The sequence below is a fragment of the Heloderma suspectum genome, chromosome 1 (assembly GCF_057233095.1).
Source record: "Heloderma suspectum isolate Gila_16-S chromosome 1, 16-S_ref, whole genome shotgun sequence".
Classification (NCBI taxonomy): domain Eukaryota; kingdom Metazoa; phylum Chordata; class Lepidosauria; order Squamata; family Helodermatidae; genus Heloderma; species Heloderma suspectum.
In genome coordinates this window covers 206,656,595-206,684,365 of record NC_139458.1, presented here as the reverse complement: position 1 = coordinate 206,684,365, position 27,771 = coordinate 206,656,595, and the positions used below count along the sequence as shown (strand labels likewise).

Genomic DNA, 27,771 nt, shown 5'->3' with positions numbered 1-27,771 from the left:
AATACTTGAAGCACCCTGGCTCCAATCAGCCCCCTTTCTGATCCCCTTTCTCCTTTCCTCTGAAGCTCCCGATACTGCAAAGGATCAAAACTGCAAATAAATGAATTCCAAAAAGCAAGGAAGCAAATATCAACGTCACGAAGCGTCAACATTAAGGCTCCTAAATGCGTTATTTTAATGCATAGGAATCTTGGTAACTTCTGGAGTGTGCATTTCGGGAACAAGCCCCATTGACCACAATGGGAGTTACGTCTAAGTAGACACACATATGTGTGTGCTGGGAAAGACAGGGAGGGGAAGCCAGCCCCCTTTCCAACCTGATGCAGTGCAGGTTGAAGGTGCAAATTAGTTACTTCTGAACGACAATAAACCAAACAATGGAGAATTACAGCTTTGAGATAGCGCTTACAGCCTTTAGGGAAGTAGTGCTTTAAAATGTGTTATTTCAATTGAGGGGGGTCTCTGTAAATTCTGAAGTGTGCATTCAGGGGACAAGCCCCATTGACCACAGTGGGAGTTACTTCTGAGTAGACACTACTTGGTTTGTGCTGGGAAACACAGGGACAGGAAACACCCTTTGACTGGGGTTACAGTGAAAGGCACACCCCTGGGCAGGGGTAGCATACTCAAGGTAACTGCAGGGGTTGGAGCACACAACAACGATACCACGGAGAACCTGACTTAAGGAAAAGAATTGGACTTTAAAAAAATTAAATTTTATTAATGTATATAGATGGTACAAATTTATCCAAATCTTTAAAACAACAAATATAGAACTGGTTAAGCAAACAAGTGAACACATAGCATATAAACACATAGACCAAGTATTCCAAGAGAATAATAATCCATTTCCAAAAATAAAAAATGTCAAGGCAGAGAACCACGTGAAGAATCTTACTATCCAGATCTTACAGAGGTGAGTCGACCTGCCCATATGTCGTCATGAGTTGCTGGAGCAGACCAAAATGTATCGCCTTCTCGATCAATAAAATTAATGAAAGTTGACCACGCGTGTTCAAATGTGTCCATGTCTGCTTGATCTCTTGAACATATAACTTGCTGAGTCAATTACTCTAATAATGCCAAATTCCACACTCTCCCATACCAGTCACTCAGATTAGGAAACCTATTTCCAGTTTTTGGCAAAAACTTGTCTAGCAGGCAGCAAAAAAAATGAAATTAAATCTTTTTGCAAATAATTAGTATTACATTTGTTATATACATTAAGAAGGGAAAGACCTGGGGCAAGGCTAATTGACTGATTAGTAATTTTGTTAATTTCACTTTCAATCTCACCCCAAAAGATGCGGCTGCCTATCTACTTAGGTTTGTGCCCTTAATGTGGCTATATGTCTATTAGCATTGGACAAAAAACACCTTGAAGCAGTTATCTCGAGGATGTTCTATTTCCACCCAGGCTATATCAGAATCTTTATATAATAATTAAAAGAGCTGGCGTAATTGAAATGCATCATGATATTTAATAATATTGGGAACACCAAGCCCACCCAAGGCAGGCTTTTGATATATGATACTTTTGGTGACTCTTGGCTTTTTTCTTTGAAGATATAATGAATTAAACATTTTTTTTTTTTTGCCTTTTAAGGAGATATTTCTGTGGTAATTTAATCAGTAATGTTTTAGGGAGGACTGTCATTTTAATCACAGCTATTCTCTCTATCCACGACCAGTTAAGTTTAGACCACTGCCGCAAATCTTGTCTTACTTTATACATAGGCTTATTGTTATTCAACTTTTTACGTTTGTTTAAATCTTTAGGAATAAAGATTCCCAAATATTTGAGCATCTCAATTTGTGTCTTTAGGCCTGTGTCATTATGTAATTGTTCTTCCTCTTGTTTAGACATGCCTATACAGAGTGCCTCAGATTTACTAAAATTAATTTTAAATCCAGCAATTGGTCATATGAGCTTAGTTCTTTAATGATTTCTGAGGCCTCTGTTGACGGTTTAGTTATAAATAAGGCATTGTCATCGGCAAACAAACTGATTTTATGATTTGTATCCTGGATTATAGCACCACCAGTAGGTAATTATTACGTATCCTATTAGTAAAGGCTTTTAATGTAAGGGCAAATAAAATTGGAGGTAGTGGGCATCCTTGTTTAGTATCTTTATTAATTCTAAGTTTTTCTGTATCAAATCCATTGATTCTGAGCAAAGCTTGAGAATTTTTGTACCATCTTTGAATCAGTCATATAGAAAGCTTACCCATGTTCATTTTTTCCAACACCTTATATAGAAAGGGCCAATTTAAATTATCAAAAGCCTTATGGGCATCTAGGGAAATAATGGCTAAAGGTTTCTTACAATTTTTGTAATGATGAATAATATTCAAAACTCTATGGATAGGATTGGTTAATTACCTGGGTGGAATAAATCCAGATAGGTTTGGGTGAATATACTGGGTTATAAAATTATTCTGTCTAGAAGCCATGATGGATGTCAACAATTTAGAATCGAAATTCATTAATGAAATGGTCTATATGACTCAGCTTCAAGGTGATCTTTACCATTTTGGGAAGCACAGTAATCCAAGACAGCTTCCAGGTCTCTGGTATTTGACCCCCTTTAAGCACATCATTGAACAGTACCACTAATTTTGGTATTGGAAGTTCTTTAAATTTTGTATAGAATTCTTCAGCAAACCCATCAACACTGGAAGCTTTACAGTTCTTAGCTTTTTTAAGATCAGCTACTGTTTCATCTGATGTTATTGGGGAGTTCAAATATTCTCTGTGTTGTTCTACAGGTGTTTTAAGTTGTGAGTCTTCTAAATATTTGTCTATCTTAGTGACATCAGGATCTGGGTTAGAATACAGTTCTAAATAAAATTGCACAAATGATTACTTATCTGTCTAGTCCCCCAAACCAGTGAATTCTGATTGTCTTTAACTGAGCAAATAACATTTCTTAGGTTGCGGCATTTCAGCAAATATGCTAGCAATTTAGAGCTTCTATCCCCAAATTCATAGTACTTCTGTTTAAGGTACAGGAGTGATGTCGAAATCTTACCTACTTCAAGGGCTTTAAGTTCCGTTCTGTTTTGTGAAAGAAGTTGGTAAATTTTTGCCCTACCTGATTTTTTGTTTCATTTCCAGAAGTTTTATTTCTGACAAAAGTGTTCCTTTTTTTCGTGTTGAAATCTTCTTAATTGCTGCCAGTTCACTTATACAAATGCCCTTTATAACAGATTTCATTGCATCCCATATTACTGCATGTGACAATCCTACTTGTTCATTTGTATGGAAATAATGTTCTATTTCGGTTTTAATTTTCTCAACATGTAGTTGGTTTTGTAGAAGAATAGGATTGAAGCATCATGCATAGGTAGAGGATCGGTCTAAACAAAGGCTTATGGTTAGACTTATAGCTGAATGATGTGATACCATTTTTTTATAGATCTCTGTGCTTATGATGGAAGAGACATGGGTCGAAGAAATTAGTAGTCTGTTCTAGTATATGTTTGATAGTGAGGGGCAAAGTATGTATAATCTCGAGCTCCAATATTTATGAATGGCCAAGAATCTATTAATTTAAATTTAGCCAAAAGGTCACTAAATGATGGAATAGTGGTGGTCCTGCGCTTATGCCCAAAACAAGTTCTATCCAGAGTTGGATCACTTGCTATATTGATCCCCCCCCCAATAATTGTTACACCTTGTTGAAATACCTCTAATTTCTGCAAAGTATCATGTAAAAAACTATGCTGATTTGAATTTGGTGAGTATAAAGTGGCAAATGTATAATACGAACCTCCTATGGCACCTTTAATAAATAGGTATCTGCCATTGGGGTCTACCATAGCACTTTTTACCAATATAGGAAGGGAGGTTGCAAAAAGAATAGCCATGCCATGGGCTTCTGACGAGCCTGAGGCAATAAATTATTGTCCAAAATATGGGTGTTTTAATACTGTCTTATGTCTCTTAGTTAGACATGTCTCTTGCAAAAATATGACATCAGGAGAGCGCTTTTTAATTTCTATTGCAACTCTTTTCCTTTTAACAACTGTGCCTAAACCCTAACATTAAGGGAATAACATTTTAGTTGCCCATTTATATAGCATTACATACCTTTGACAATGTACCCTTGATATATAAGAAAATCCAAAATGGCTACAAGAGATGACAAAATAAGTAGACTTGACATAAATAACACTTTTGACAAAAAGGCACAACTCTATAAATTATACCAGAAATAATCCCTGGGAGAAAACTACTCATAAAAGGATTAAGTTGCCAATTCACAATGCATCACCATCCTATAAAAAAACACAGAATTACAGCCAAGCCTTATATTGGAGACATCAACTCTAGTCTATCACTAGAGTAAGCAATTGCCCCACTTGAACCCATACAACTCTTCCTTTTTAAATATATGTTTTCGGGGGGGGGGGCAGTATGTTAATTTCTGCCTGTATCTGCCTAGTGTTAGGACCTGCTAACAAGGGGCTGTTTACCTCTTCCTGAATGACTAAATCCACTCCTTCATTAATTATGTGCTAGGTTGGTGGATAGCATTTTTTTTCAGGAGAACCCAATTCATTGAAGTTTAAATATCTAAAGGCCTGCCAGTCTTCAGGGCTTGGGTGTTTTGGTAGCAACAAAGGAGAGAGCTGTGGGGGCGGGGGGGGGGAGTAAAACTGCTTGACAGCTTCTGGTCTTGAATGTCAACGAAATGGCTTGGATAGTGCCTCGTAGAAAGCAAATCTTCATTAACAAATAAAGTTTGAAGCTTATTCTCAAAAGCTGATCGTCTATACAAAATGTCCTTCTGCTTATTCCATGGAAAGTAAGAATCGGACTTAAAGTAGTCCCAGGAAATCCGGTTTTTCCGTGAACAGCTCCAAGGTGGCTGCAGGATAACACATGTGCCCTGAATGGCCTCAAAACAGAGCCAGCTTGCAGCAAATCGACCGTGGAGACACCCCCACATAGACTCTATTGCCCTCCCCTGACACAGTAAGTGAGCCCATAATCTGGATTACCTAGATGTCTGACGAATTAGGCGTCTTCTACTTTTTCGTTGTTGTGGTGATTTTATTAGGCTTTAAAACAACAACGAATTATTTCATTTAGTAAACTGCCCGGTACTACAAGATAAAGGGCAGTATATATCTATTTTAAATGAATAACTTAAAGTGGTGGCTAAGCATACTAAATGGCACTAGGAATTGCAGATCAGAATGTGAATATGAGGCTATGGCTTTGCTTTTCCTAGAAGGCAGATTTTGAACGGTCGAGTACGGTCATAACGTGCAGTGTGAGAAAAGTCAGCTACATCAAAACAGTAGTGTTCTACATTTTTGTATTCTATTTTCAGATGGGATTGCATGGTCTGGTTTATGATGGAAGTGTTGGACAGTTACTCTGGAGAAGCTGCAGGTATACATAATGACCACACTTCACAAAAAGAATTAATGGATAAATGAACAAAGGTGTGCAGCACTTTTACCTGCTGCAGCTATGTTATCCCACAGTGTTCATAACTGTGAACAATTATTGGGGATATATGTTAGCATTTGGCTGATTACAATGCTCCCAAAAGGTGTCCTTTTAATTTTCTTTCTCCAGTTGGACCACAAAGCAGATTTTGCTACATATGATCCAATGAGATGTTTACTGTCTTCTTCATTCACGGAGAGTACTGCCAGATGAGGTTTTTAATTGTGTCATCACCCTGCCTCATCCACAGAATTCTATTGGGGGGGGGGAGTCCACAAGTCATTGTCTTCAGTTTGTACCTGTCCTGTTTCCCCACTGCTTCTTCTGTCTATTTTTTGTAGGCTGCTTCTAGATGAGGCTTTTATTGCGCTATCGCACGGTCTCATTCACAGAGTTTTACAGGGGCTCTACACAATGTCATCTTCCACTCGCAAACTACCATGTTTTCCTACTTCTTCTGATTCGTAGCACTAGGACCCGTCCATCTGGAAGCACCCTTACCAGAAAAAAATCTGTTAAGGAAAAAAGACAGAATAGTTGCACAATGCCTTTTGATTGATGGTGCTAGAAGCCCTCCCATCTGGAAGCATCCAGAGTTGTTTGATAGAGGTCGCTGCAAACATTTGCTGTACTCTTCCTTGCTACCATTCCTGTTAAAGGTTGTCTGTCAACCAGGCTGGAATCAGTGGTATGTGTGCATGGTGGGGGATTGTTGGCAAAATGATATCCAGGAAGAGGGAAGAGGAATGTATCTGAGTGCTAGAGCAAACGGCACATGGGGAATGGAACTGCAAACAACAGCCAGATGCTGCCATCTCCTGCAGCTCCAGGCTTGGAAATAAGACACTATCTGTGCTACTGCTCTTTAGCAGACCAAGATCTAGTAATTCTCACTGTGTAGAAGTGAGTAACTCACGCTCTCCCTGTTTTTTTTACTACATGTAAGGGTATAAAGGGGGATCTATGCAGCTCTTGAAGTTGAACGTGCCTATCTCAGGGCAGCAAGTTTCTCCCGGTGAGTGACAGCAGCAACAGGGATAAGTGGAGGTGGCAGAGGTTAGGAAAGAGTCTTCTTTCCCAAGGCCAGAAAACGAACACAGATTTCTTCTACCCAGCGCCAGTGGTGGAAGTTCAAGCGACGTGATAAGCAATGCAAGAATAATATTGAATGGTATGGGCTTGAAGGAAGGGATGGTGACTATTTCTGAGCAAAGGTAGGAGAGAAATTAGGAAGTGCCATGGTCTAGGAATCAGGAAATGCTTTTAGGAGAGGGCAGAATTTATATGATTCTGGGCAGCCAAGCTGAGATAATTGTGTTGCAGAAAGCGGGAAAAGTACCGATAGACAGGGCAGCACTTGGGGAAGGATAAATGTTAACAGTTTAAACGGCGTGATGTAATAGGAAAATATGGGATTGTTTACTGTCATACCAACCAAGGGCTTTATCCCCCTCTTCACATGCTTCTCTAGAAGTGGGAAACAAAATGCTTTGTCTTGCAAACTTAAGATCTCTCCCCATAAAATAGTTCATAATGGACGAGCATCTTCAGATTATTTCTGTTGCTGTATGGGTGAAGAGGAGCAGCAACATCATAGCTCTGTGAGTTCTATATATGTTCATATGCTGATCTGCTAATATAGATTAACTAGGCAAAACTGGAAACAGTGTGAGTGTGCAGTAGTTGTTATAACTGTTCTATATAGCAGTGCAGAGCCTATAGAAGAGTGGGGGGAATAGGCTTGGCTACTAAAGATTCACAGGTATAAGGTTGTCAACTGGCCAGCATTTACTAGTCCAGATAGAAGAACTTGTCCTTCTAACCAGTTGATAGAACAGGGGGATATAAAACCAGAAAAACATTTGTGTGTCTATTTTCACTACGAGTGCGCATATATACTTTCAGTAGTTAAGCCTTTTACAAGGCATGAGTGAGAATGTTATGAAGTACAAAAGCTTGTGCTACAATAATTATTTATTTTTAATTGTCACAAGTCTCAAATTAAGAGCACAATCCTATCCGTGTTTGGACAGAAAAAAAACTCCTAAAACTCCCAGCATGCTGGCTGGGGAATGATGGGAGTTGTAGGACTTTTCTCTGTCTAAACCTGCATAGGATTGCACCCCAAGTTATTTTTGAAAACAGAAGTTAGCTTCCTTAAATAAGAAAAACACTCTGAATGTGCTTAGAGACATTGAGGTCTTAGGATACCAGACTTTTTTAAATCAAAAGTTAGAAATCCTCTATAGAATTGGTGGGAGCATCGTGCAGGGCCCGTTCTTGGAAGGAAGGATTAAATACCCCATGGGAAGCCGCACAAAATAAAATAGCCTTACAGGAGAGGATGGGTGTATGGATATGCCTGAGTGGGGAAAATGTATATAAAGATATAAAGCAATATGGAGGCAATTAAAGTATATCTGTGCTGTTCAAAGGTTCCTGTGTTTTATGAAACTGATGCTCCTTGAGCTAGGGCCAGGAGTTAGATAGTATTATAGTGATGGCATTTATGATGCAGAATGTGGATGGGCTAGTGAGCAGCTTGAAACTCATAGGATCTGTATATGGGATTGTGGGCTTTTAAATCTAGATTATTTTTCTCTAGTTCTGAACACACAATCGCGTGGGTTAAAATGGTCACCATTGTAGAGACTGAATATTCGGCGGGGAATCCTCGCTACTCTTAAACCAACCATAGCCTTTTCACACATTCACTGAACATATGTGCGTGTGTGTGAGAGCATGGGGTGTGAGGTAGGAATTGGGATCGCATCGCCAGCTGTCTGTGTGAATCCGAGGGTAACGTTTTAGTAATCTTGGGTTATGCTCTCACAGACATGAATATCAATAAAGGAAGGTAGGGGTGTGCGCCTGCGGTAGAGAATGTAGTAATATGCCAAAATGCTAATATTCAAAGATATTCCTCTCGCCATCTAGAGCTACGTGGTTCTTACGTGGCAATGAGTGAAAGGCGGCTGGGCTCCCCAGAGGTCGAAATGTTTATAACTCACGGGAAGTGATAGGAGCAATTAATCTGCCGCCCGACTCGCTTTCAGACTTTTGGCTGCTACCCCCAAACACAACCTCAAGCCCTTTCCCCTCGACTTGCTCTGAGCCCCGCCTCTTCGCCAAGCTGGGGCCACTCCACGTGTAGTGAGCGTGAGTTTGCCGCGCCCGCGCACTTCGTTTCTAGCGACTTCTGGGAGCGGGGGCGCGTCCGCCGCGTGCGCGAAACGTGTCGCCGAGAGACTGAGGGCCGCTGTGTGTGTGTTTGTGAAGAGGGAGATGGAGGCCGACTCTTCGGTTAGTATGAAGTCCCGCGGAACTCAAAGGAAAAGCCCGAAGCCACTGGGTAGGGTAGGCCGCCTAGGGCTGTGATTGGCCCGCGGGAGGTTCCTGAGGGGAACGTGACCCTAGGCCTGAGAGGCGCAAATAAATTAGCCAGGGGGAGCAACGGTGGTGGGGCGGTAGCCGGCGGAATTTTATTGGGCAGTTTATTGTGCCGGGGGGGGGGGGTTAGAGGATGTGAAGAGGGTGTGAAATCTCTTCAGAAACCAACACGGTGGCCTCGACACTTTCCCGCCAAAACCGTCGAGGCTACAGTAACGCTCTTGCTCTTTGCCCCTTTTAGATCACGCCCGCGACGCCCCTCCCGCCTTTCTCTACCCTCCCTTTTAACGTCTCCGCTCTTCCCCTCCCCCGCCATTCCTGCGCGAGCTGCCCCGCCCCTCAGAAGGGGGGCTGCGGCTCGAGCTAGGTGAAGCGCCGCTTTTTTGCGCGCGCGCCCCTTAACGGCCGAAAAGGGCGGTTGAGAGCAGAAAGGGACATCTGTGTGAGCGCGCCTCCTTTTCCTCACTTCCTGTGTAAGCGGGGTGACAAGTGTTGCCCCGCTTTTCTTTCCCCCCGCCGCCAGCGTCGTACAGTTTGGGGTCCTACAAACGCCTTTCACTTTGCCCTTGTGAGCCTCTCCGCCCCACCTCTTTTGTGAAAAGAGGTAATAGAGTCGAGGGTATCGCCCACTTGAGTAAATCGTGTCAGGAAGGCTGCATCTACAAAACTTCGCAGTCTCGGTTTGGTAACGGTTCGTTAGGGTACTTAGAGTATGCCCTTTCCGTTTATTCAGAGCGGGATCCTATATATGTTTAGATAAAAGTCCTACAACTCTCAGTATTGCCCAGCCAAGATTGCATAGGTTTCTGCCCCCAGTGACTATTTATATGTGGCATGGCAGTTAGAACCTGCGTTTCTGATCTGTATAAAAAAGGGGAGACAAAACAGTTGTTGGTTGATTTATTAATGCTGAGTCAAAGATAAAGTTCTTGTCTGCCTAGTATGCAGGAGCGCTTTCAAACTTGTCATTAGAAGCACCTCCCTTATGATATTGTATGAATATTGTTGTTGTGATTAAAAATGGGAGAACCCTTTAAATCGAATATGAGTTGTAAGTAATGTAGATTTTATGTTCTAAACACAGATGAAGGACATTTGAAAGTACTATTTCCCTGTCAGTGAAAAACATACTGTGGTAGTATTCATGTATCCTGTATACTAAACTACTTCCTCTCCTTACTGAATTTTTAAATTTATATCTATCAGTTTTAAGGCAGGTGTATCAAATACTTGTGGTTTTTAGTATTCAAAAATGATTGACCTGGTCTCAAAAGTTAGGAAATCAGTTAGAAAAATATAATCACACACTTCTACAAAATAAAAGGCATGCTCCTGCCAAAGTTAAGCTTCGGGCGCAATCCTGTGCATGTTTTGACAGAGAAAAGGCCTACAACTCCCAGCATGACCCAGCCAGTCATGCTGGCTGGGACATGCTAGGAGTTGTAGGCCTTTTCTCTGTCTAAACATGCATAGGATTGTACCCTTAAGGTGCAATCCTATACATGTTTAGACAGAAAAAAGTCCTACAAGTCCCAGCATTCCCCAGCCAGCCAATTAGGATTTGTAGGGCGCAATCCTGTGGCCACTAGACAGCGGCTAGACGGCCACAGGCTTGGTCAGTTCCCAGAGAACCCTCACCCCCGTCATCTTGTAGGTGGCGCGGATCATCCCTGCGCTTGGATGGGCAGCACAGAGCAGGGAAAGGGGAGTGTTCCTGGGGGCGGGGAATTCGTAAGTGCAGGTACAAAACTTTGTATGTGTCATTTGGCCTCCCCATCCCAGGATCCGACGTCCCACGGCTAGACAGCCGAAATGGGTCATCTAGCTGTGAATGCAGGGCAGCTGGAGCACAGAGGAGACGATCCCCTCCACGCTCCTCCCACCATGCATTGGATAGGCAGTCACCTCCGAGTTTGGAGGTGGCTGGCTCTCTGCATAGGATTGCTCCCTCCAAGTCCTATTTATTAAATACTTGCTTTAATGTCTGCCCTTGAAATAAATAGGACTTTAATTTAGGGTGCATATTTAGATAGAAGTAAGGCCTACAACTCTCAGCATTCCCAAACCAACATGCTGGCTTGAGGATGCTGGGATTGTATTATTTATTTCATTACTGCCCAATACGCAAAGCTGTCTGGGCGGTTCACAAGAAATTAAAACCACAAAGCACAGCATAAAACAATATAAATATGAAAGCTTAAAACCACAATAAAACAGTACAACCAGAATAAAACCTAGCAGCAATGCAGAGATTTAAAATACATATTTAAAACACCAAAGCTGAAGGACTAGGAAGCTAAAATGCTAAAATACTGGGAGAATAAAAAGGTCTTCACCTGGCGCCAGAAGGAGTACAACATAGGTGCCAGGCGAACCTCTCTAGGGAGCTCATTCCACAGCAGGGGTGCCACAGCAGAAAAGGCCCTCTTCCTGGTAGCCACCTGCCTCACTTCCTTGGACAGGGGCTCATGGGGAAGGACTGCTGAGGATGATCTTGGGGTCTGGCAGCACATATGGGAGGCGGCGATTTTTCAGATAACCTGGCCCCAAGTCGTTAAGGGCTTTAAATGTTAATACCAGCCGTTTGAATCGGGCCTGGAAATGCCAGTGCAGCTGGAAAAGTACTGGTGTAATGTGATCTCATTGGCCAGTCCCTGTTAACACTCTTACTGCTCTATTTTGGACTAGCTGAAGTTTCCAGACCATTTTCAAAGGCAGCTCCTCATGCAATGCATTGCAGTAATCCAGATGAGAGGTTGTCAGAGCACGGATAACTGTAGCTAGGCTATCTCTGGCCAGATAAGGGCATAGTTTGTATACCAGCCTAAGCTGATAAAAGATCCTCTTGCCAGTGAGTTCACCTGTGCCTCAAGTGACAGTTCTGGGTGCAAGAGCAGCCCCAGACTGTGAACCTGATCCTTTAGGGGGAGTGCAACCCCCTCCAGAACAGGGTAAACATAACCCAGCTGGGCAGAGGAACCACCTGCTAACACTACCTCCGTCTTGCCCGGATTGAGTTTCAGTTTATTGGCCCTCCTCCAGTCCATTACCATGCCCAGGCCCTGATTCAGAACAGCCACTGCCTCACCTGGGTTTGATGAGAAAGAGAGGTTGAGCTGGATGTCATCCGCATATTGATGGCATCTCAGCCCACACCTCAGGATAACCTCCCCCAGCGGTATCATGTAGATGTTGAAAACATAGGGGATAAAATAGAGCCCTGTGGAACCCCATAGCATAGTTGCCAAGGCACAGAGCACTAATCCCCCAGCACCGCCTTCTGGAATCAGCCATCCAAGTAGGAGCGGAACCAGTGCAGTGCAGTGCCTCCAAATCCCAACCCAGACAACCTATCCAGAAGAATACCATGGCTGATGGTATTGAAAGCCATGGCTGTAGGATTTATTTCTGTCTAAACATGCATAGGATGGTGCCCAAAGTGCTCTGGGAGATTGAGGGACCCTCTAGAGCAGATTTTGGGGGTGCAGACTGCTGCAGGGGGTAGGAGAGGATGGGAAACACTTCCACTTGCACACCTTTGAGTGTAGTAGCCCTTTGACTGAATTGTGCCCCAATATATTTTAATCTTTGTTTTGTATTTTGAATCATCTTCAGATCCTTTTCTATAACTTTAATGGCTAGGAGCTATTTTTTGTTTTGTTTGTTTTTAATCTTTATGTACTGTTTTTCAAGTATACAAGCTCCCAAAGCAGTTCACAAAGTGTTGGGAGAAGGCAGGGGGAGATACAGAATGTAATAAATAGTTATACAACATGGAAGAATAATAATGCAGTATATTAAACATCCAGAAAAATTTGAGTGAATTAAAAAAAACAACATCTTCATCTGGCTCCAAAAAGGTAACAGTGATGGCATGAGGCATGGTTCCCTGGGGAGAGAATTTGAGAGATGGAATGCCACAACAGAAAAGGCACTATCCTGGGTTGTACACACACGTGCCTCACCTCCGATGGTGCAGGGACTTGCAGAAGGGCCTCTGATGAGGATCTTAATGCCCATACAGGTTTATGTGGAAGGTGCCAGGCCTTACTGACATTGATCGTGATGTCCGAACGTGGAATTGGAGGTTGTTGGGAAAAAACAACCCAGACTTGTAACCTATGGTTTGTTCTTTAACTCAGTGGGAGTGGCTGGTCGGGAATGACTCCCTCCCTTTGTTCTCAGTGCCTAGATTGGGTCAATATGTATGTCCAGTCTTACAGACAGGAAGCCAGAATGTGCTGGAACAACTGTGTAATCTGTTGATTTCAGGGTATATTACATTGGAAATCTAAAAATTACACTGAAAATTAAACTTAATACCAGTAAAGAACAGATACAGAAATCAAATTACATACTTGATTTGTTTTAGATCTTTAAAGTGATAATTGTAATCCATAGTTGTTATCCACTACAATTCTATACCTGGCCAAAGCATGATGAACCAAGTGAAGTTTCCAGATTAACATCAAGGGACCCATGCAAAGCACATTACAATAATTTGAAATGCAAATAACAACTTTATGATTTTCTACTGTGTCCAGAGAGAAATTAGTAATCTGTGTACTGATCATTTTCATGTTCTTGGATTTTTATTTTTATTTTTAAATACCCCTTTACGTTTTGGTGTGGTATCATGAAGAGAAGTTTTGAAGCATTGTGATGATGGAAGCTCAGGAGTTCCTTATGACAGAAGTTGGTCCTATGAAAAGCATGGTTGTACGGTACCATAACAGCAACTTAGAATGGGTTGATTCCGTTAGGTGTTGTATCCAATGTTAGTCTAAGTCGCATTCATTTCCGTGGGTCTACTGTAAGTAGGATTAACACTGGGTACAAGCCTAAGTTTAGTTCTGGGGGGCGCAATCCTATAGGGATAGTGGGCTGCTTTCAAACTCAGAGGCGGCTGACTATCCATTGCAAGGTGGGCGGAGCATGGAGGTGCTCTAGCTGCCCTGCATTTGTGGCTACACAGCCAATTTCAGCTGTCTAGCTGGGGCGCGTCGGAGTGTGGGGAAGGCTGGACAGCACTTCTTCCACAGTCTTCTCCCTTCCCTGCCCCCTTTTCACCCGCTCTGCACTGCTCTTATGAGCACAGAGCCAGGGACGAACTGTGCTACCTATGAGGGGGAGGGGGGAGTCAGGTTTCTGGGAACCAAGGTTGGAGCCCTGGCTCCATGCTCGGTTCCCAGAAACCAAAAAATCCTATGGCCGTCTAGATGCTGTCTGACGTCCACAGGATTGTACCCTTATTGGACCAGCTTGTTGGTAGGATGAAAAACAAAGTAGCAAACAGTCTTCCAAATTAATCTGACAGTTTTTAAGATTAGCATAAAATGATTAAAGTAGGTGTTTGAAACAAAAAAAGGGTTGAGTAAGAAGATGGACTGTGTTAGATAACAATTTCATGAGCGTTTTGAATTCACAGTGTTACAAACCATATTAAATTGAGAAGAAGTTTAGATGATGACATAACCGGAGAAGTGGTTAATGTTAGGAATAATGCATTTATGGTATTCTTGTTTTGTTAGAACTCTGAGGAATCTGATAAAGCTTTTATATTGTCTAATGAAATACGTAGAGTTTGGATTAGTTATGACTTATTGGGGTATCATCAAAAAATCGCTGATTATCTCTTCTCTGAAGAGTTTTCCTCTTAACATACAAAGCCCCATCACAATCCAAAGAAGCTGTAGGAGATTTAAATTTTCCCCACAGCAATTTCAACAGTTAAGCAGATATACTGCTGCTCAAACTAAACAGCCAGTTGCCTCTTCAGCAGTGAGAGTAAAATAATTCCCGCATACATATCTACATCATTGATATTGCAGACAAGGTGAAACATAGCACAAGATACCATATTTGCAAATAAAAATGAAAAAGTCTGATCACTTCCAAATATTGTTAATGTTATAGTTTTGTTTGTTGCTTTAAGCCAAAGGTGGGGAACCTGTGGCTGGTCTCCAGTATCCATCAGCTCAGCAAGCATAGCTAGTGATCATGGATGATGGGAGTTGTAATCCAACAACATTTGGAGGGCCACAGGTTCCCCATGCCTGGCTTAAGCGGAGGGAATAAGGGAGGAATACTAAAAAGAGATGCAATAATTTCAGAGAATGTGGGAAGAAGGGCAGGGAAAAGCTATTTGTATTTAGAGTTAAGTGTTCATTGCTTTGAGATTTCATTTGGACTTCTAGTGGTTGCTATTATGCAGATAGTAAAGATATGAGAGGAATGCATGCACCCCGATTGCATTTTTTGAATGTTACTTATCGGACAGGTCATGGCAGAGAGTTCTGACAAAATGTGGTCCACTGGAGAAGGAAATGGCAACCCACTCCAGTATTCTTGCCAAGAAAACCCCATGGAACGTATCACAAGGCTAAAAGATATGACGCCGGAAGATGAGCCCCTCAGGTCGGAAGGTGTCCAATATGCTACTGGGGAAGAGCAGAGGGTATTTCCAAGTAGCGCCAGAAAGAGTGAAGCGGCTGGGCCAAACCCGAAAGGACACTCAGCTGTGGATGTGTCTGGCGGTGAAAAGAAAATCCGATGCTGTAAAGAACAATATTGTTTAGGAACCTGGAATGTCAGATCAATGAATCAAGGTAAGCTGGAGGTGGTCAACCATGAGATGGCAAGATTGAACATCGACATCTTGGGAATCAGTGAACTAAAATGGACAGGCATGGGCGAATTTAATTCAGGTGACCATCATATCTACTATTGTGGGCAAGAATCCCTTAGAAGAAATGGAGTAGCACTCATAGTCAACAAAAGGGTGGGAAAAGCAGTACTGGGGTACAATCTTAAAAATGATAGAATGATCTCAGTACGAATCCAAGGCAAACCATTCAACATCACAGTAATTCAAGTCTATGCCCCAACCACTGATGCCGAAGAAGCTGAGGTTGATCGGTTCTATGAAGACCTACAACACCTTCTAGAACTAACACCAAAAAAAGATGTCCTCTTCATCATAGGGGATTGGAATGCTAAAGTAGGAAGTCAAGAAATCACCGGGATAACAGGCAGGCATGGCCTTGGTGTACAAAATGAAGCAGGACAAAAGCTAATAGAGTTTTGCCAAGAGAACATGCTGATCATAGCAAACACTCTTTTCCAGCAGCACAAGAGGCGACTCTACACATGGACATCACCAGATGGTCAATATCGAAATCAGATTGATTATGTCCTTTGCAGCCAAAGATGGAGAAGCTCCATACAGTCAGTAAAAACAAGACCTGGAGCTGACTGTGGCTCAGATCATGAGCTGCTTCTTGCAAAATTTCGGCTTAAATTGAAGAACGTCGGGAAAACCACTAAACCTTTCAGGTATGACCTAAATCATATCCCTGATGAATATACAGTGGAGGTGAGGAATAGATTTAAGGGATTAGACCTGATAGACAGAGTGCCTGAGGAACTATGGACAGAGGTCCGTAACATTGTTCAGGAGGCAGCAACGAAATCCGTCCCAAAGAAAAAGAAATGCAAGAAAGCCAAGTGGCTGTCTGATGAGGCTTTACAAGTAGCTCACGAAAGAAGGGAAGCGAAAAGCAAAGGAGAAAGGGGAAGATATAGCCAACTGAATGCAGAGTTCCAGAGAATAGCAAGGAGAGACAAGAAGGCCTTCTTAAATGAACAATGCAAAGAAATCGAGGAAAACAACAGAATGGGAAAGACGAGAGATCTCTTCAAGAAAATTGGAGATCTCAAGGGAACGTTTTGTGCAAAGACGGGCATGATAAAGGACAAAGAAGGCAGGGACCTAACAGAAGCAGATGAGATTAAGAAGAGGTGGCAAGAATACACAGAAGAACTATACAGTAAAGATCTGAATGTCCTTGATAGCCATGATAGTGCGGTCACTGAACTTGAGCCGGACATCCTCGAGAGTGAAGTCAAGTGGGCCTTAGGAAGCATTAGTAACAACAAAGGTAGCGGAGATGACAGTATTCCAGCCGAGCTATTTAAAATCCTAAAAGATGATGCTGTTAAAGTGCTGCATTCAATATGCCAACAAATCTGGAACACTCAACAGTGGCCACAAGACTGGAAAAGGTCAGTTTACATTCCAATTCCAAAGAAGGGCAACGCCAAAGAGTGTTCAAACTACCGCACAATTGCGCTCATTTCACATGCCAGCAAGGTGATGCTCAAAATCCTACAAGCTAGGCTTCAGCAGTATGCGAACCGAGAACTACCGGAAGTACAAGCTGGGTTTCGAAGAGGCAGAGGAACTAGAGATCAAATCGCCAACATTCGCTGGATCATGGAGAAAGCAAGAGAATTCCAGAGAAACGTCTATTTCTGCTTCATTGACTACGCTAAAGCCTTTGATTGTGTGGATCACAACAAACTGTGGCAAATTCTTAAAAGTGATGGGAGTACCAGACCACTTTACCTGTCTCCTGAGAAACCTGTACGAGGGTCAAGAAGCAACAGTAAGAACCAGAGATGGAACAACCGATTGGTTCCAAATTGGGAAAGGAGTACGACAAGGCTGCATATTGTCACCCTGCTTATTTAACTTATATGCAGAGTACATGATGAGAAATGCCGGGTTGGATGAATCAGAGGTCGGAATTAAGATTGCTGGGAGAATTATCAACAACCTCCGATATGCAGACGATACCACCCTAATGGCAGAAAGCGAAGAGGATCTCAAGAGCCTCTTGTTGAGGGTGAAAGAGGAGAGTGCAAAAGCTGGTTTGAAACTCAACATTAAAAAAACTAAGATCATGTCATCTGGCCCTATCACTTCCTGGCATAGAGAAGGGGAAGAAATGGAAGCAGTGACAGATTTTACTTTCTTGGGCTCCAAGATCACCGCAGACGGTGACTGTAGCCATGAAATTAAAATACGCTTGCTCCTTGGGAGGAAAGCTATGGCCAACCTAGACAGCATAGTAAGAAGCAGAGACATCACCTTGCCGACAAAGGTCCGTCTAATGAAAGCTATGGTTTTCCCAGTAGTAATGTATGGCTGTGAGAGCTGGACTATAAGGAAGGCTGAGCGCCGAAGAATTGATGCTTTCGAACTGTGGTGCTGGAGAAGACGCTTACGAGTCCCCTGGACTGCAAGGACGTCAAATCAGTCCATCCTAAAGGAAATCAACCCTGAGTGCTCATTGGAAGGACAGATAATGAAGCTGAAGCTCCAATATTTTGGCCACCTAATGCGAAGAGAAAACTCCCTGGAAAAGACCCTGATGCTGGGAAAGACTGAAGGCAAAAGGAGAAGGGGACGGCAGAGGATGAGATGGCTAGATAGCATCACGGATGCAATGAATATGAACTTGAGCACGCTCCGGGAGAGAGTGCAGGACAGGAAGGCCTGGCGTGCTATGGTCCATGGGGTCACGAAGAGTCGGACACGACTGAACGACTGAACAACAACAACAACAACTGTTAAGTAATGTATAGGATTTGATTTCAGAGTCTTGAATTACTAATATGGGATTAATGCTATTTGTTTTACATTATATTAAGGAATTGTGCTGCAGGATACATTAATATTTTATTTATTTTATTTATTTCATTTCTATACCGCCCATAGCTGAAGCTGTCTGGGCAGTTCACAAAAAATAAAACTTCAAGGTACAGTGTAAAACAATATATAAAGTATAAAAACTTAAAACTACAATATAAATGTACAACCAGAAAAAAACCTAGCAGCAATGCAGAGATTTAAAATACAGATTTAAAATAGCAGAGCTAAAAGACTATAACACTGGGAAAATAAAAAAAGATCTTCACCTGGTGCCGAAAGGAGTACAATGTGGGCGCCAAGCAAACCTTTCTAGGGAGCTCATTGCACAGCTGGGGTGCCACAACAGAAAAGGCCCTCTTCCTGGTAGCCATCCACCTCACTTCCTTTGGCAGGGGCTCCCAGAGAAGGACCCCTGAAGATGACCTTAGGGTCTTGGCAGGTACATATGGGAGGAGATGATCCTTCAGATAACCTGGCCCCAAGCTGTTTAGGCTTTGAATGTTAATACCAGCATTTTGAGTCGGGCCCGGACATGGACTGGCAGCCAGTGCAACTGGAAAAGTATGGCATAATATGATCTCGTTGGCCAGTCCTCGTTAACAGCCTCACTGCCCTGCTTTGGACCAGCTGAAGTTTCTGGACCATTTTCAAAGGCAGCCCCATGTAAAAATGCATTGCAGTAATCCAGATGAGGGGTTATCAGAGCATAGATAACTAGCTAGGCTATCTCCATCTAGATAAGGGCATAGCTGGTATATCAGCCTAAGCTGGTGTAGTGAGTTGGTTAATGAACCAAACAGTAGACTTCACGTAGTTCCTAGATTCTGGTACTAGACCTGTATAATTTAGCTTAACCAGCGGTTTTATGGTTAAATAAGCAGGCTTATTTAACCATAAATAAATGTGGGGGGATGGGACACAAGCGTTGCTCATGGGCTAGAAAGAGGCATCTAACAGAGAAAATTAAAAGATCCAGCTTGCTGGCTTGCCCTTTGGTTTCGCTCTAAGGAGGAATATGCTTGCTACCAGCCTAGAGAAACTTGTGGTCCTGAGGAACGGCCTTCATCTATCTTTGGGACCCAGACAGACATTCAGGGGGTGGCAATTGCTTTGTCACCTGAAAGGAGGTGCATGTATATAGTCTGCATCCATTTTCTATCAATAAACTGTCATCTTTTTGCACAAGTGGCTTGTTTCATCTTAGTGATCAAAAGAACCTGATTGATGGATCTGACAGAACCAGAACCCCAGATCAACACAGCTGATAAAAGGTGCTCCATGCCACCATGTCCACCTGTGCCTCAAGTGACCTGGGTCCAAGAGCACCCCCCAAACTACGAACCTGATCCTTTATGGGGAGTGCAACCCCCTCCAGAATAGGTTGAACATCACCTAGCCGGGTAGATGAACCACCCACTAACAGTACCTCCATCTTGTCTCGATTGAGTCTCAGTTTATTGGTCCTCATCCAGTCTCTTACTGTGCCCAGGCACTGGTTCAGAACAGCCACTGCCTCACCTGGGTTTGATGAAAAAGAAAGGTCGAGCTGGATGTCATCCACATATTGATAACACCTCAGTCCACCCCTCTGGTTAACTTCCCCCAGCGGTTTCATATAGATGTTGAACAACATAGGGGATAAAATGTGGAACCCCTTAGCATAGTTGCCAAGGCACAGAGAGTAATCCCCCAGTACCACCTTCTGGAATCGGCCATCCAAGTAGGAGTGGAACCAGTGCAGCACAGTGCCTCCACCTCCCAACCAGACAACCTATCCAGAAGGATAACATGGTCGATGGTATCGAAAGCCGTGAGAAGCCCAAGGGAATCAACAGGGTCACACTCCCCCGTCTCTCTTCTGGCAGAGGTGATCCCACAGGGTGATCTAGGCAGTTTCTGTACCAAAACCAGGCCTGAAGCCCAATTGAAATGGATCTAGATAATCCGTTTCATTCCAGAGTGCTTGGAGTTGTCCTGCAACCACCCGCTCAAAGACCTTGCCCAGGAAGGGGATGTTAACTACTGGCCTATAATTGTTAACATCCTCCAGATCTAGGTTAGGCTTTTTTTAGGACTGGCCTGATTACTGCCTCATTTAGAGAGGCCAGCACCACTCCCTCTCTTAAGGAGGAATTTACAGCTGCCTGGACCCAGCTGGACATCCTGTCCTGGTTTGATGTGGTAATCCATGAGGGGCAAGGGGCAAGCACACAGGTGTTGAACTGAACTTGGCCAAGCACCTTGTCCACATCCTTTGGCCTCAAAAACTGAAACTCATCCAATAAAACTGGATCACACGGTGCTCTGAATGCCTCTACTAATGGAACTGCATTAATCATGGTGTCTAATTCATGACAAAGCTAAGCAACTTTGTCTTCAAAGTGTCATGCAAACTCGTCACAGCGAGCTACCGAGGGTTCTACCATTTCTCTCCCTGGGCCAGAGTGCAGCAGGCCATGAACCACTCGGAAAAGCTCTGCTGGACAACACTGAGAAGATGCAATGCTGGTGGAAAAGAACTGTCTCTTTGCCACCCTCACTACCACAGAATAGGTTCTATAATGAACTCTAACCTGTGTTCAGTCAGACTCGGCACAAGTTTTCCTCCAAATATTCAAATCTTCATTCTTGAAACTAGAAATACTAAGGTATTTATCTTAATGGCCAATATGCACATACTGAACATGGTAAAAGGTTTCGTTGTTGAGTAACAGTAGAAGAAACAACATGAATTCTCCTATTATGTCATCTTAGGTCCCTTTTGTCCTGCTGAAATGTACTCTGAGTTTTTCTAGTATCTGATTAGTTTGATGGGGTCTGTGCTCTTAACTGATTAGCTGTTTAAAACTACACTTTTTGAAACAAATATTTCAGAAAAATAATGTCAGAATTGTTCCATGAAAAAGTTTCCAGCTAATAACACCAAAAACAGCCACAGTCGTTTTTCAAAAGCTACAGTTGATTTAAAAATGTGGAATAATGCCTCTTCACAAAAAACAATTATCCAATTTTCTTATAAATTAATATGAGAAAAAACAGACCAAAGAGTTGTTTTCTTAAATTTCACTTTAATATGTTTTAACTGCCGAATTGACTAATTAGTATCTTTCCCAAATTGATCTTTTTTTTCAACAGACTCAGGAAGGACCTTGTCGTGGTTCTGTTGCTCATAGCACACTATGCTATGCTAACGCTTCCTGTGCATGTCTAGGTACACTATACTATGGGCAATTCAATTATTACTAAACTGTGGTGTTTTGGGGGGTGGGGGAATTGAAACTTAAAATGTATAGGCTGGATATTGGGAACACTGAGATAAAATAATTGCTCATATTGATGGATACTTGGCAGTATTTTAGCATATGTTCACTGTTTGCCTTCAGGTTAGAGCAAAAGGCAAGTAAAAAAATTATGCTATGTATTTTGATTATTGTGGAGAGGTCTGTGTTTGGAAATATTTAAAAACAGGTACAGTTAAATTTTACTTCAGTAGCAGCAGCAGCACACGCACACCCCGCCGCCGCCCCAGACTAGGTTCAGAAGTGGAGGGGATGGAGTATGATCCCAAAGAAAATCATCCCTCCAAGCTGCTACTTGCATTTGGAGGAAAGTTTCCATTACAGAAGTGGGAGCTTCCCTTCCATCTTCCAAAGTCACGAAACCTGATCAGGGGGCCCAGTGGCTGCTGTTCACATTTCTAAAAAGGTTTATGCAACTTTTAAAGAACACATTTAGTGTTCAGCTCAGTTTTCATTTGGCCTCTCGCAAGTGCACTCTGGTTCTTATTTATTTGACCCTACTTCATTTTTTATCACGCCTAGTGCCATCTCTATGGATGGCTACAACCAGGCAAGGCTTTGTAAGGGACATGAGCAGATCTGAGTCAGTAGGGTTTCAAGTAATAGAAACATACTTGTTCACCAATCTGGCCATGGAACAAGAGCCAAAATCCACTTGTGCTTTCCACTGTCCAGACCCAAAAGTCAGCTTCAGCTCCTGGCATTTTCACAATCAACTTATTCCAAAGTAATGACTGATGGGGGATAGAAGTAAACCTTACATTATAGGGTTTAGATTCACAAGGACTGCTGATACAATCACTCCGAAGTGTCTTCTCCCAGGATTCAGAGCCTGAGCGCCTTGGTTTTTTGAAGCGCTTAAGGCAGTGAAATGTATGGGTAGATGACAAGAGTGATGTTGGAGAAAAACAAGTGGCAGATCCAGTCAAACACAGGTATTCCATGCCAATGAAGTCTTTATTTTCTGCCTCTTTTGCATCAGGACGATGTTGTTCAGCAGAGTTATTTTAGGTGGTTACAGGGCTACTACATTCTGCCCCCCAAGGTGGTGAGGAGCCTGTTATGACGAGTTTTCCAAACACTTTGTTGACAACACTTCTAGGATTCACTTTGACTTGGACTCTGTATTGCATACAGACCCTGATAAGATAATTGATACAACTGCTTGTCCAATTTTGATGGGTGAGTTTCAGTTTATTCAGCCTGAGCAGGTGGACAAGTGGCTTGGAGGAATCAGGCCAACTATGTGCTTCTCAGACCCATGTGGGTTCTGGCTTATAAGCTGCGAGAGGGGGTTGGCCAGTTGGATGGTGGCGATCATTAATGCCTCCTCGAAAGAGGATTGTGTTCTTGCTTATGTAAAGGAGGCCATGATAAGACCTTTACTGAAGAAGACTTCACTGGTTCACACCATCCTTGCTAATTATCAGTCAGTTTCAAATCTCACTTTTTTGAGCAAGGTCTTGGAGCAGGTGGTGGCCTCAGAACGTCCAAGTTTTTTTGGATGGAACTGTTTATCTTTGTTCTTTTCAATTTGGGTCCAGACCTGGTTTTGGGAAGGAAATAGCCTTGGTTGACCTAGACAGGAAGCTAGACAGGGGAGTCCATCCCTATTGGTTCTTCTGGACCTCTCAGTAGTGTCCAGTATCATCGATCATGGTATCCTTCTGGGACTTAGAGGCACTGTGTTGTGGTGGTTCCAGTTTTGTTTGGCTGAGCATTTCCAGAAGGCGTTGCTGGGGACCATTCCTCATCCCCTTCACCACTGGCTTATGGAGTTCCTCGAGGCTCTATTTTGTCCCCCATACTCTTTAAAATGAAGCTGTTAGGAGGTAATCTTGAGTTTTGTGGTTGAGACTCATTATTATGCTGATTATGCATCACTATGCTGATCACTATGCAGTTCCATCTTTCCTTTTCAATTGATCCCAAGGAGGCTATGGAAATCATGAACCAGTTTCTGGGTGCAGTGAGGGATTGAATATGGGTGAAAAATCTGAGGCTGAATTCAGACAAAACAGGGGTCCTATTGGTCACTAGACAGGCCAACCTGGGATTGGAAGTACAACCTGTTCTGGATAGGATAGCATTCCCTCTGAAGGATCATGTATACAGCTGGGGGAGGTGGGTGCTCTTGGATCCAGCATTGCTCCTGGATGGGCAGGTGGCAGTAGTGGCCAGAAGTTCCTTTGTCCAGCTTCAGTTAGTGTACGAGTAGGCGTCCCTTCCTGGGGAAAGTGGATCTGGCCATAGCGATCCATGCCTTAATCACCTCACATTTAGGTTACTGTAATGCACTCTATTTGGGGCTCTTTTAAGAGTGTCCCGAAACTTCAGCTAGTGCAAAATGCGGCAGCCAGACTTTTGTCTGGTGTGCGTTTAAAGACCATAGGCACTGGTCTTGAAACAGCTGCACTGGCTTCTAGTTTGTGAGCTCAATTTGAGGTGCTGGTTCTTGCCTATAAAACACTAAATGGCTTGGGACCAGGGTATCTGAAAGACTGCCTTCTCCTGTATGAGCCTTCCTGAAATTCACGCTTGTCATTTGAGGCCTTGTGTGTCCCACCTCCTAGGTAAGGTTACTAGGCACTCGTAATAGGGCTTTTGTATAGTAGCACCACAGTTGTGGAACGCCCTCTCCAGGGAGATTAGGCAAGCCTCCTTATTGTCCTTCAGACAGCTGGTAGATGATGTTCTGCCATGTTTTTAATAGTTCATGCCACTCTTAATAGTTCATGCCACTCTCTTGTTTTCTCATTAATCCCTGGTTTTAAAATATGTTTTAAGTGTTTGTATTTTAATATTTGTATTTTTATTGTGCATCACCTTGAGCAGTCATTGAGCAAGGGTGCAATCCAAACATATTTTAAATAAATAAAATAATAAATAAGGGGACTTCTCTTATCAGGCACCATCTTCGTGGCCATTACATGGCAAAGGGAATAGGGGCTTCTCCTCTGCTCCTCTTCCAGGATGCCATATGCTGTTAAGGGCTTGATCAGTTCAGTCCCCCCCCCCCCCGGGTTTTCTTTTTCCCCTCTTCAACATTGTGTACCTCTTGGAGGGCAGTGAGCATGCCGACTCCTTGTTGACCCATTTCCCCTCCTTTTCCCCCTTTAATTTATGAAGAAATGTCTTTGTGGTCTACATTTGCTATTAGATATAGCATACTAATTATGATCTTGCTGCACAAGCCTTCTCCTTTACATATTTTAGTTTTGGTGCCGTTCTTACTTTCAATAACTACAATAAGAAGACACATCTTAATTTAAAAAAATACTATCCATGTTTCCCTTGATGCTCTCAGAATGAATTTATCATTGTTTCTGACATAATTAGGGCTACCAGGTGAAGGAGGAGGCATATGCAAGAATTCTATATGTAGCCTAGAGTACAGATGAGTTGCTGGGTTGGAACAATTGGTTTGGGCAGGTTCTTCAACATCAGTAGACTTTACTTTCAAGCAAATATATTTGCTGGCAATCTATGATTTAGCAAAGGTGGCATCTTCAGTGAAATGGGAAAGTATAGGTATTTCTGATACCTCAAAAATTAAGTAATGGCAATGATTGGTCTTTTTAGCATTTCATATCGATTTTGAATATCCATAGTATATCTGTGTTGAAAATATATCTTAACTGGACTACATTTTCTTAAACAGCAAACCACAAATCAGATGCAAACGGATTCTTTGTCTCCGTCTTCTAATACTGTGTCACCAGTGCCTATAAATAACCCCACAAGTGCCCCAAGATTTGGAACAGTCATTCCCAATCGCATATTCGTTGGAGGAATCGATTTTAAGGTATTTTTCCCTAATATTGGTAGCTGAATAATAGAGTAAAAAGTATCTTGTTGTATATAATTCATAATTTTATATGTGTAAGATATAACCATGTAGAAAATATGGGCTGCATCAAATGGGCAACTCCCACCAATGGAACAGCATCTGTTGGCAGGCAGATTCCCCCTCTGCCCCCATCCCCCCAACTGCTCTGGAGGGATGTGGGATCCCCTGAAGCAGATTTGCAGGGAAAGGCAAGGAGGTGGAAGTCCCATTGCGTGAGTGCAAGTCTGCTTACACCGTGCTGGATGTAACCCTAGGTTTCTCATTGTATATATTTGCAGGAACAGAAGTAGCAGTACCTCATGAATTTAAAGAGAGTGTATTCTCTGTCCAATGAACAAATGTAGGGCTTGTTCTGGTCCTTCTTTCTAGTAAACTGGTACTTACTTGAAAAGAAGCAGGGTTATCATAGAAAAGTAGGGTTGGAAGGGGCCTACAAGACCATTGAGGCCAACCCCCTCAGTATAAGTTGAGCCTAGTAGAGTTTAGCTGAAATCCCCTTCCAATGCTGAGCAGTTGGTTTTGCGGGAGAAAGAAGTGCAGTGGTATTTATTTATGGTGTCTTGCAAGGCCAGTAGTCTAAACAATATCATTTGAACCATGATGTTTAACAAGTTATGTTTTAGATACACCACAGTACTAATAGTAAACACTATTTTGTGTCCTCTTCTGTGCACTTAGCTACATACCAAAGTATGTAGGGCTTGTTGTTATGATTATTATTATTAGAGCAAGTATGCTCTTATTTCCTCATATGTGCCACTTTTCTGCATATACATGCCCAAATGGCTCATGACGTAAGAATAGCAATACAAAAACAAATACATATCAAAGCATAAATACAGTCAATAGCCTCTGTTTAAGATTCAGAAGGTAAATCTGAATGTAGCCCTGTTACACAGGCTACTTTTGGATGTCACACTAATGGTGCAATCCTATGCATCATTAGACAACAAAACCCTAAAACTCCTAGTATTCCCCAGCCAGCCAATGCTGGGAGTTGTAGGGCTTTTTCTGTCTTAAACATTCATAGGATTGCATCCTAAATTATGGTTTTGCAAGATGTGAATGAGCCTAGCTTCCTCCCAGGCTTGCATGCTCCCCCCTCTTCCTGCATGGCTGGGAGGAGGAGTTTAGAACCTTCCACTTTTAGTTTTAGCATAGTTTGCCATGTGTTTGGACCCAGAACTGTGGTTAACACGGGATGGATGAATCTTTCAGTTCCACATTCTCACTTATCTTTACCAGCCTAATTCATTAGGTACAGCTATTCCTAGCATGGAAAGGACCACGTTGAAGCTGCCCACAATGTAGGTGTTAAAGATGAGGAACCTGTGAGAAAAAAGATATGGGAGCCTTACTTCAGCACTACAAACATGGCTAAATACACAGGGATTCAAACTCAAACTTTTAAGAACTAAGCAAAGTCCTCTTCTTGGATGGACAAATCTGTCAGTTTTGCTATCTCTCACGCTACTTTTTTTAATCTCAATTCTTTCCATTCTGTTTATGGAGAAATTTATGAATTTTGTTAAGTTCTTATCGGAAAGCTAACCAAACAACTCTCAACTGTCTCTAGTTTAAACAGGCCAACGTTATAAACTAGTTTAAAGTTGGCTTGCTTAAAACAAATTGTAGTTAATGTTTGCATGTCATGCTAGTTGGGGGACAGGGGATGGAGGCAACCTGGTGCCTTCCTCATACAACTCCCATTAGCCCCAGCCAGCCTAGCCAATGGTCAAAGTTTATGGGAGTTGTAGGCCACAACATCTGGAGGGCAGCAGGTTGCCTACCCTGTGCTGAACCGTGGTTTAGCATGAATGAACAAGCTGGAATGAGCCCTACTATGCCTCAGGCTCATGTGCTAACCCCCTCTCCACCTCCTGCATGACCAAGAGAAGGACTTCAGCAGCATCTACTTTCAGTTTAGTCTCAGCTTGTCCTAGCATGCAAACCAAGGATTATGATTTATCACAAACGTAGCTCATTTTCAAAGCAAGCCAATCCCCAGACTCGACCCCCTCCCCCCAATTACCAATCATTTTGTGGTTACCCGGCTTTTGTGCAGTTTTTCCCCACTCTAAAAGGTAGAAATACCTCTCCTAAGGCTTAGTTACTGCCAGTAAGGGCTTTAAACTAAAATACACTCGTATTTGGGGGTTTTGTCCCTGCCCCTTTTGCCGTCAGCCCTACCCATCGCTGGAATGCAGCCTCCGAGAGCTTCTCTGAAATGTAATTCAGCCCTTGGGCTGAAAGAGGTTCGGCACCCCTGC

General features: G+C 42.7%; 1 protein-coding gene across 1 annotated transcript in view; it reads left to right on the top strand.

Moving 5' to 3' along the window:
• Positions 1-8,644: 8,644 nt before the first annotated feature.
• Positions 8,645-27,771, top strand: part of BOLL (boule RNA binding protein) — a 62,300-nt gene continuing 43,173 nt past the window's right edge. Inside the window, exons 1-2 of the mRNA XM_084816889.1 lie at positions 8,645-8,769; positions 25,313-25,456. Coding sequence (XP_084673015.1) covers positions 8,752-8,769; positions 25,313-25,456 — 162 coding nt within the window. The 5' untranslated portion in view covers positions 8,645-8,751. The remainder of the gene's footprint in view (positions 8,770-25,312; positions 25,457-27,771) is intronic.